At 37.4% G+C, this 10,913-nt stretch overlaps 1 protein-coding gene and 1 long non-coding RNA gene across 2 annotated transcripts; one reads left to right on the forward strand and one right to left on the reverse strand.

Annotated features, from left to right (window-relative positions):
* Positions 1-1,962: 1,962 nt before the first annotated feature.
* Positions 1,963-5,242, reverse strand: LOC127497730 (transmembrane protein 74). Its single transcript, XM_051866421.1, has 2 exons — positions 5,144-5,242; positions 1,963-3,783 (listed from the first exon to the last, which is right to left on the reverse strand). The coding sequence occupies exon 2, from the start codon at positions 3,722-3,724 to the stop codon at positions 2,882-2,884; it is 843 nt and encodes a 280-aa protein (XP_051722381.1). The 5' UTR covers positions 3,725-3,783; positions 5,144-5,242; the 3' UTR covers positions 1,963-2,881.
* A 100-nt stretch (positions 5,243-5,342) lies between these two features.
* Positions 5,343-10,514, forward strand: LOC127497731 (uncharacterized). Its single transcript, XR_007925639.1, has 2 exons — positions 5,343-5,770; positions 5,964-10,514. It is a non-coding gene; the product is annotated as an uncharacterized LOC127497731 (long non-coding RNA).
* Positions 10,515-10,913: the final 399 nt, after the last annotated feature.

The raw sequence follows: 10,913 nt of genomic DNA on the forward strand, positions 1-10,913 counted from the left end.
CTTTTAGCATTGAAAACCAAAGTAGCCTTCAACATTTGCAAATAAGTGTGCATGCATGGAGCCCAAATGTGACTTTTCCATTTGCAATTGAATCTGGATTGTTTATCCAGACAGGTAGAAACCTCTCTGAGCCAAAGAGGCCCCTCAGAGATTTCCCGTGGGCTTTTAGAAGCATCCTTATTCCACCTCATAATGACAAATGCCGCAGGCTAATAGAGCTGATGGGAGAAACTAATCTAGGTGCTAACGCAGAGTGCAGGGGAGCATAGTTCCATTTCAGCTAAAGGGCTTAAAGGATTGTATTTACATTACAAAGAGATATCAAGTCTAATGTTAATAAACCTTGGTAAGCCGTACAAATACCTACATTGTGCTGCTACTAAAAATAATGCTGAGGAAACGCAGCCAAGAGTTGGGGTCAGATCCCTGAGGCTGTCTCAGTGGAAAGCTCTTCTCAGAAATCAATACCACTGGAAATTGTCCACAGGGTTTCCAAGGGTACAAGTATACACACTTCAACTTTCCATCAAATGCTGGAGCATTTCTGTAGGAACAAGTGGCATCCCTTTGCTAGTGAATGAGTGGATGGGACTAGATGACTAAAAGCTTCCAGTGAGGTTAATGTGTTCCATCTTGAGAAGCTGAAGTGTACAACAAACAAATGCACAAAAACGTCTTTATTGGAAATGCTGCGAGTGCTTTAGTTGATTCAATTCCTCCGTAAAATCCGCAGTGCTAAGCGCATTTTCCAGAAAACCCTCATTCTCTTTAATCATGTATGATTTTGGAGAACCCAGTTTAATAAGAACATATTGCTGATGGAGGCAAGCTGCCATGGATGTCACATAAATTTGGTGTCCACTTACATGACAGTGTTGTTTAAAATGGACAGGACAGCAATGCTATTTTCAGCGTTCTAACCAATGACACACTGGAGTTCAGAAACATGATTTCTATTACAGGAACCAGAGTGCAGAGAGTGGTTAAGGGAACAAGTTACTTTCTATTTTTATATAGAACTTTTTGCTTACCGTCGACAAATAAAAAGCAGTCAAAAATGTGTAAATTGTGAGCTGAACAACCGTTCGTGAAAAATAATGTAAGTCATGCTTTACATAGGCTACTTGCCGCACGCGCCAAATCGCAATAGAAAGGGCGCGATACTCATGGTTACCTGATAGCCTCCATTTTGTGACAGGTATGTGCTCTGATTAATTTTACCATGGACAAATAAAAAGCTGTCAGTAATGTGTGACAAGTTGAACATTCGTTGAAAAAATAACAACAGTCATACTTTAGGCCTAGGCTATTACCTCGCGCCAAACTGCAATAGAAACGGTGCAATGCTATTATGGTTACCTCATACTACGGTTCTATTTGGTGACAGGTAAAAGTATGCGCTCTGACTAATTTTACTAACTGTTCAGTTTACATGCTGCCTTTAAATAAGCTTGTTAAAAGTGAATCTATTAACATTTTTAATTCCCCTTTGAGACAGCCGGTAGCACATCCTAGATAACGTGGGCAATTACCAGTGACTCATATCCCCTTAGGCTTATCTAAAATTTAGATCTGGAAGATGTTGTGCAAAAAACTAATATTCCTGTAAAATAGCAACATCCATTATATTACAATCAGTTACAAACTTAAAAGTTACTTTTTATATTTATAACAAATGTGAAGCATCTACATTGCTTTAAAAATAAAGTTTATTTAATGAATTTAAAGCTAAAATCTTTGCAGGAAAAGGCCCAATGAAACTTGGAGAAAAACATTTGATTCAGTCTCTGCCTTTTTTTGTCTTTGAGATGCAATGCAACCTCAAAAAGATGCACAAAACAAGTTCATAGTCAGCCAGCCAACTCGTGATTATAAATGTCAAATTCAGATTTTAAGTGATCATGCTTATAGCTATCAAATAGCTACATGCTAATGATTTATCACAAGAAATTAAACACAAAATCAAGAATAATATAATTTTATTTTCATACCAGAAAGTGAGTCAGTTATGAGTTTTATGAATTGTCATTTATCATCAGAATATGCACTGATAGAGATTTAACAGATTGTATTCTTATGTGAGCATAGAATATATTTTTTCTTGTCTGTGTCAATATCTTGTTACATACTTTAGGTTCAACAGTGTATATAGTGTCAGTGAAGATACAGGGGTTATGCTCTCTCAGAGAGATGGATTTAAATTTCCAAAAGATGGCAAATCATTGTGTGGCAGCTTCCTCCATTAAATATTTATAAAATATTTTAGTGCTTGGGGGAAAAAAGTATTAGATTTCTGCATGGCTTGTTCCACACATGAACTAACAAGGACAATGTGAGAAAATAATGGCAAAACCATCCCAAAAATACATTTGGATTTTAGCAGTGTTTCAAAGGACAATGCTTTTTGAGCATCTAAATGCACTGACATGCTCCAAACCAGAGACTGTAGCACTAAATGAAATGGATGAAGTGGGAATATTTCAGTTTTCTGAAAGAGTAAGAAAGAGGCAGTAGGACTGTCAGTATTAGCAGCAGGATTCTGTACAACCGGACTAATTTCTTTAGCTAAATCAGCTTTAGCTCTTACATTGTCAGCTTGGAGAGTAAGGGTTTGAATACTATCGGCAACTTCATTTAACTTCCTGCCACACAACCTGAAGTTTCAAACTTCTGTTTATTCAAAAAGTAACTTGCTTTATGACAAATGCAAATGTTATCATGCTGTATATTTCTGGAGCCTGAGAAATCTGTTATGTGATACTAGGTTTTTCTGCATCAGTAAGCAATTGCCACTGATACAAGGTCAGAAAACAAGCTCTTTTGGCCATGCTGGAAAGGTCAATGTTATGTTGGCAGTCCAATAGAGAACTGGAGAAAACAGTCAACTAATGGCATTACCATTCTCCTCCTCGACCAAACTATGTGGTGGCGAAGAGCGACTGGGGCTCGATCTTGTTCTTAAATTAATCGAACCGTAGAGCTTTGCGGAGTGCTTGGAATAAGCAAAGGCTTTCCTCCTGTACATCTCACCCTTCCATATCGAAATCATTAGCAGAGTGGACAGCACCACTCCGCCTAAGGTGAGAAGGCAAAGGCCTGCGATAACGCACCTGTCCAGGTGTGCACCTATTCTGGCACTCTCGTTTTCGAGTCTTTCCATTTCGCGTGCGGTGACATTGTCTGGGTTCACTGTGACGTCACGAGGGACCGTGTACGATATGATCACCAGCGAGATCCCGGTGATGAGGAATGTAACTGCGCTGATGAACCCATAATCCACGGATTTCCCAGAACTCTCCGAGCTGAGATCGATGTCAGACATCAGCGACAACTCCTGGAGGCCCTCGGGACGTATTTCGCTCGAGGAGTCGTGGAGCGAAGTTGCATGGCGAGCGCTTTTCTCGCTCGTGTCCGGGGTGGCCAACCGGAGATTGACGTTTTCATCAATGTAAGTGAACGAGGTCTCCAGCTCCTCGTCACAACACACCCTGACCTTCTCTGAGGGATGATGGCGGTGCTGGCCATGTTGTCCTCTGAGGGGAGCCGTCCTTGGTGCTGAATTACACTGTCCCTCACAGGCAGGCACCTTCAGAGTGGGAGAAGCTTCTTCCACCGAACTGTTTAGCCTGTGAACATGAAGAGGACTAGAAGACCAATCCAGTACCCCAGGGGGATCGGGTCTTGCCCCTCTATTATCTATGTAGAGTAACTCCACTGAGGCCATCAGATCCACTCCCACGGATCACCTTGATTTCCTGCAGCATCAAGCCATGCTCACTATACCTATAAACACAAATTACAATAATTCAGATGAGAAATCAACTCACAGAATCTACATTGTAGTTAGAGATCGACCAGTTGTTGTTGTTTTTTTAACAGTTATTTGTACATTTAAATGGCTGATAGCCAATATGAATAACATTTTTGTTGTTGTTGTTGTTGTACAGTACGTCTACTTTTGAAACAATGATAACTAAATAGCATACTGCAATAAAAAAACATAGCCTATTCATTATGAATATTCCAATATTAATAATTTAATATATTGCACATTTTACCTTTGCTGCATGCTATTAGCCTACGATTAAAATTCTTATTTGCTCTTGACAAACTATATAACTATCATTAAATACTATGTGACAAGCATTTCTGTAAAAGACCTCACTTAAACATTTTTCATTGAAATTTACAATGCTCTGAAATGTTTCTGAATTGGTGCATATTTGAGCCAAACCTGTTTGAGCACACTACACCATTTTGACCATATGTTTACTTTATACAAAGTGTTACTGCATTTTGCCTTTGCTGGTCATGCAGTCTAGCGTACTACAGCACGTGTCCCTGATTTCAAGCACAACCGTGACTCATGCATACTATTTACTGCTTTAACCCATTATGTACACTACAATGGGTTAGCAACGGTTAATGACTGTATTTGAACGAAATACTTCGCCTCTGTAATGAAAGACGATTAAAGTTACTGATTAGTCCTACTGCTTCAATATCCAATTAGCAAAGCAATCCGTATAAAACCAAGATAAGCTATAAGTCCCTTTTAAACGCACGGCTCAACGGCCGATGGGGATATAGGCACTTCACTGTAGAGATCGATATAATCATGATACATTTGTTTTATGGGCGATGTCATGTAAATGTAGTCTAAATATTTGAATAACCAATATTCATATTATTTTAATTTATTTCATTACATTTATGCAAAGTTTTTTTGAAATCCATCTAAATTAATTTTCATCTTTAGAATTAATATTAAGGAACAATAACCAGTAAACTTGAAAAGCGCGAATATATCAGTATAAAAAGGTGTCAAACGATTATTGGTCTATATATGCTACACGAAAAAAAAGACAATAAAGTCATCCAACAATTCACAATATCTGCAATAACTAACACATTACACTGTTTACGCAATAAACACTGATTTAAAACGGGTATATGACAGACACATATAGGCTATACAGTAGTTTTGGCACGTGTCCATAAGGCTGCATCGTTACACTCATCAATAGGTCATAGAATATCCCCTAGAAAAAGCGACACAAACAGGACACATTTCGCATCTCGCTATATTTAGACGCTAAATACACATTGTTTCTTTGGTATAATCAATCGTTTTTGTTAATACCTTCTCGTCTGATGAACATTTTGGCCTCCCGGCTGCTGCTCTCCGCCGTTCTCCCTCCCACGCTCCGTTTTAAAGATGAACTGAGCTCTTAATAGCAAAATTACTAATTCTACTATGGCAAAGGCCTTTTCATGAATATTCATTAGGTAGTGATGACGTTTCCCGGTAACCTTCCTATGGGGAAGTGTTTGAGAATGAATATAAAATAGATTGTGCTGACGTACCTTAGTTACCGTCCTATAGCGAATGTTTGGCTATTGAATATCAATTAGGTGTTGCTGACGTTGCTTGCTAACGTTCCAATGGCTAAGCAGCCGGTTATGAATATTAACAGCCAAGTCTTCGCCATAGTAATATTCGTAAATTTTCTTCCGGCAGCTACGCCTCGCAGATTTACATCACTATTGCGTTGTCAAGTAAATCATAAGAGGTTTATAATGGTATTGGAACCATGTGAATTTAGGTTCTCGGAAGCGAAAAGTAATTATCACCACCATAAAACTGGAAACTAACGTTACAGCATGGAGACATTTCCTACTACGACCAGTAAGGAGCAGCGGCTGTGCTAAACCACACCTATTCTACACCATCTGCTCTGTGGTCCTTTGAAAGCTTGAAAGATTACTGGTCAGTTTGAGCAAGGTCTATGTAATCTAATTTTAATCTACATAATCTACCACAACCAGCTCATATTCTTCAAAATGACCCTGTAAACACATGAACAATACCTTTATATGATTTTTACACATGGACATGTTGAGATTTATTTCAAACATTTTCAAGGTGTAGTCGGAAATAACAATCAATTTTATTCCAACAGATGCGTGCTACTGTGTTTACCAATACAAAGGATGACTTCGGCTCAAAGCCAGGCAAGTTCCCATTTAACAGATGAGTCTGCAGAGAAGTGGGGCTTACTCAGCCAGAGATTAATGTCCCAGGCTGGTGGAGGCTCAGCTCAGGGAGTACGAGGTGCACAGTCATGAATTCCCATCTGTCACTGCTGGCTTTATAAACATAGGTGGAGTAGCTGTATACTGCAGTCAATTTGGACTATTTTCAACAGGACGGAAGTCTCAGAAGGGTGCACAGCTTATTTTGTGCTTCGCACCCCTCAGAGATTTCCATACCGTCAACTGCCAGCTGAGCCAATTCTGCATGCTTTGCCAAGGACAAAATTGAGTTTCAGAGCCTTGGGTACCAACCAAGTCACCTTGGAATGTACAGAAGCATGCTGTGGCTCGTCAGTCTATTCTCATGTTGTTTGGACCAGGTGATTACACAGGCATAGAGTGACACGTAGTCGCTAAACAACATCACACAGCAGCAAGAAACTTGCAGTCACATACCTTTGATCTTGCATCTCTATTAAATAAAGGCAAAATGAAAGGTTAAAAGCCCTAAATAAAACTTAATAAATTAACATTTATAAACTGCAAAATCAGAGTGGAACAAACTAGTATAAATTTTGGTTTTGATTTGATTTCTGCAAGACAGTCAGTTTCTCAGAAGCAAGAATGTGAAATCAGGTGGTGAGGCTTGACTGGCAGTCTCTGCCACTAAGGTTAGTATCTTCCCTTCAGCCTCAAGAAGAAATGTGAAGAATCTCGGGACTAACAATATATTGTATTACAGACATATAGTAGATATAAGAATGAAACTATCACATTAAACATGAGTTCTCAATGTACTACTGAAATTGATTTCTGGACATCATAATGTTATTTTTTTCTACAATTGTTAGGCCTATTGTACATATGTGATATAGCATTGTATTAGAAATTACAACCCCCCCACCCACTTTTTACAACAAAATTACGCAACTGTTTCGACATATTAGGCATATGAATAAAAGAACATGTGTGCATAGTTTAATGCAAATATTATTTGCAAATAGTTCCAAAATGATTATTTCCCAACTAGAATTAGACCTTGAATTTCCTTCACTGTTCTGTTTCTTTATGCTTTATAAAAAATTATAAAAAATAAATTAAAAAATTGGTCGCCCCCAATGTTCAAGACATGGTTACGGCCTTGATGTATAGGACATAAGCACTCCAAACTATGACAGAACTAAATTTGTTAGTTTAGCCAGTTGCTGAAAAAAAGTTATACTGGGTATTGTTGGGGATTTTGTAATACTGAACGACGCTTAGATCTTCATTAGCCACTATATGTCTTTGTGAAAAATACAGACAAGGTAAGCAAATCCGAGTAGGTAGGGAAGGAAGGAGCTGTCCTTGGTCCTGAGCGCAGTGACTGCCTTAGAACTGAGCGAAGACTGAAAGCAGCGCTGCCCACAGAGCTAAACTTGTCACATGTCATGTGATCCAAGGTCACATGTTGTGCGATCCAGGAGTAGCACATATCAGGCTGTTCAGAAGAGAATAGTACTTACTGAATACAGTGCAGAAGTATGCTACATAGTCACATGACCTCCAGCGTTGTAATTGTTAACTAACACTAAACCTTTAAAATTGTTTTTGTTAACTGAAATAAAGCTGAAATAAAGTGATGTATAAATATTAGATCAACTTAAAAAAAAACAACAAAAAAAAAACAAACGAAAATTAGAAATGTTGCTTTGGCAACTAACTGAAATACAATAGTTGAAGTAAATTCATAAAATTGAAATAAATACAAACTGAATCTAAAATAAAATCTAAAAATAAAAGCTAATTCAAAATATTATGTATGTAAGAAAAAAGGTACGAGAGGCTGTGACGTATCTTGAATAAGTCACGGCTGAAGGGCGTTGTTAGGCACGACATGAAGCGGAGTGCCTGCAACCCCTTCAGCCGTGACTTATTCACAATACAGCACTAGCCTCGAGTACCTTATTGCTTTTATAAAACAGTTACCAGACAATTCAAATATTAAAGCCAGAAATATGTATCGATACAACTATGAAGTAAACTTTTTCTAAAAGCCTTCCTTCCGCCAGAAAAATAGTCCCTGACCGTGACCAGCAACAGTTACATTTTCACGCAATTAGATGGCGGCAAAGACTGTCTTTATGAGTGTGTAAGTCAGTAGCGAAGACCTTTATATTGAAAAGACTGAATTGTTTTGAAAACAGAACAAGGCGCAAATGCTTTGACTAGCGCTGTCAGTCACGGGAAAACCCCTTAAATGTTAAAAGGACAAGATGATACATCGGACATTTAAACAGATTTTTTATTATGAACATAGGACTGACCTGAAGGAAAATGCTAAATCTGAATGCAGGTAATAAACTCGCTCACTCGATCTTTTTCTCACAACACTCTTCTACATAATATAGTAAGCTTCAATGAACAATTTCAATTGAGAACATACAGTTTACATTGCTAAGAGTGGAACCGTTGGGTAAAGCGGTCATAGCTCTGTTTTATCGTAAATAAAACACAGCTATTGGCCAATCAGAATCAAGGACAGGAACTAAATGTTTTATAATAATAAATAATATACTATATAAATAATTCTAAAATATCTCAACAGGTGGTATTCTATTATCATCTTGTATTAAATAATGACAACATTTTTGCAGTCAGATGATTAAATTAATCAATAAAAATAAAAGGCGAGAAGAGAAATTGCTGATATTCCAGTTCATCCATCACGGAAATTGAAAGTCAAGTTGAGCACATTGTATTGTGGGATTCGATGCAATTCTGTGCATACAGAAAATATGCACAGTGAGCACAGTATATACTGCAGCGATAAAGAATAGTATAGTATGCTAATCCGAATAAAGCCTCGGATAAGGAGGTGTTTATCTGCAGTCTCTTTAAGGACAGGAATATTACTTTGACAAAGACCCATCTAAACTCTTAAGCCTCTTAAACACATTTAAGATATACATTTTTGGGCATGTGGAGAGGGAGAAAAGTTTTTAAGGAACCGACTGAAAGCAAAAGATGGAGACAGAATTACCGACAGCTCTTTTAGTCATTAAGCATCTTGAAGGTCAACAAAAATAGTGACTCACTGTTTTATTGTATCATAATATGAGCTCATCCCTGTCCATTTAAAATGATAAAAACACAACTTCCACTATCCCAGTTTTTAATTGACAAAAAGGTTTTTATAGTATAAGAGTTGGGAATCAAAACTGTAATTAAATCATGGGCAAAGAAGTAGCTCCATTGTCCTTGAACAAGTCAGTATTGTAGTAATAAATTTATATGTAGTATATGTAATAAATTTAATTTGATTAAAAGGTTTTGATTGGTCGATGCTGTCACCACCAACTACTACACAATCTCATTTTTCTAATATGAACAGGCTCTCTTTGCAGCCAATAACAAGAACACACAGAATGACTAGTTTCACCTCATTGTGTGCACGGCCTTTTGGAAGGGGGACATGCAAGGTGAGATGTAGAAACGGGCTCTTGTCATTAGAAAAATGAGAGAGTCCTGAGTCGCAGCCAGAAATGTTATTTATTCCTTTGAGATGCCGGCTGCCAAGCTTTGAGTGGTCTGCTGGCATTGTATCGGATTAAAAGCAGAACAACATCTTTGTGTTTTGAATTCGGAAGTTTGCTGAAATCAAATTCAATTAGAGAATGAATGATTCATACAGTCCGGCAGATGATGAATTATTCATTACATTTCCATAACAAACGATGAAATCACAGCCTTGTCTTTATGAATGCTTGTCACGCTCCCATATTCATAAACTCTTGCTTCTCAGCTTGATTATCTCTTAGATCTCTCACAGTCTTTGGAGAAGTTGGGTGATGAACCATTACATGAAGTTAACTTTGATCAATGCAATTTGGTCTCCTTTGTCTCTTTCTTGAGGAGAGATTTGCCAAACAATAGCTTCCAGATTTTGCTCATCTCATTATTTTTTTCTGGCCATAGTTTGAGTTGAGTTGAAATAAAGTGGGAATGGCCTGTTATGGGATGCAAATCAAATATATAGTGTAATAGGACTCATCCTAGGGTCTAAAATCTTCCAAAATGTGTATCTCGATTCTTGATCATGGTTATGTGACAGGAAACATCCCAACAGCATTTTCAGTTGTGAAAAATAATATTGTGAATCTGTTAAAGAGGTTTTAACATGCTCCTAATAATGAAATGTTCAATAGTAATGTGTTTTAGTTTCTTTTCATTTCTCTAAATGAATCACGAGAGTAAGAAAGAGTTCTAGAATCTGCAATTAAACGCAGAAAAGTTGTTGGGGACTATTTGTGTGCCATTCAAAATGTCCACAAGATGGCAGTGTAACACTAATCATACAAATCAGAATGTGAAAAGTCAAACATTTACACAAGGTAATGGCTGATCAACTATATGAAGATAATTTATGGTTGCAAATATATTGTACAAACAATGCATTATCTATCTTTAAAACAAATAATAAATCAGAAAATCTGTCAGATCTTGCTTCCATTTGTCTCACCTTGTGTATACACTTCCAAAGGTCTAGAAAGATTAATAGCTAAGAAAACACTTCACTGCATAAAGCCCCTACTGAAATGTTGATATTTTTTAAGGTGGTCATAATGTATTATGTCTTTATGGCCATCAGATATCACACCCTCACAGAGTCATAAACTCTACAAATATATCCGACCTTAGCATAATGGAAAAGTGCAATGACTTGTAGCACTTACTGTCTGCAGTAGATTTCATGATGCAGAATTTAGCAAATAAATAAATAAACCCTGATAATTCCAGAAGATTTGACAGCTGTAAAGTTGGTAACTGTTATCAATTCTTCTTAAGAATATAAAAGCAATCTGTGTCATGTTTTGAGAGAGCACAAAAGCTGTCAA

This window comes from Ctenopharyngodon idella, chromosome 16, assembly GCF_019924925.1.
Source record: "Ctenopharyngodon idella isolate HZGC_01 chromosome 16, HZGC01, whole genome shotgun sequence".
Taxonomy (NCBI): Eukaryota; Metazoa; Chordata; class Actinopteri; order Cypriniformes; family Xenocyprididae; genus Ctenopharyngodon; species Ctenopharyngodon idella.

Coding starts and splice junctions, on each gene's coding strand:
- LOC127497730 (XM_051866421.1), bottom strand. CDS start 3,724: ATGGCCTCAGTGGAGTTACTCTACATAGATAATAGAGGGGCAAGACCC.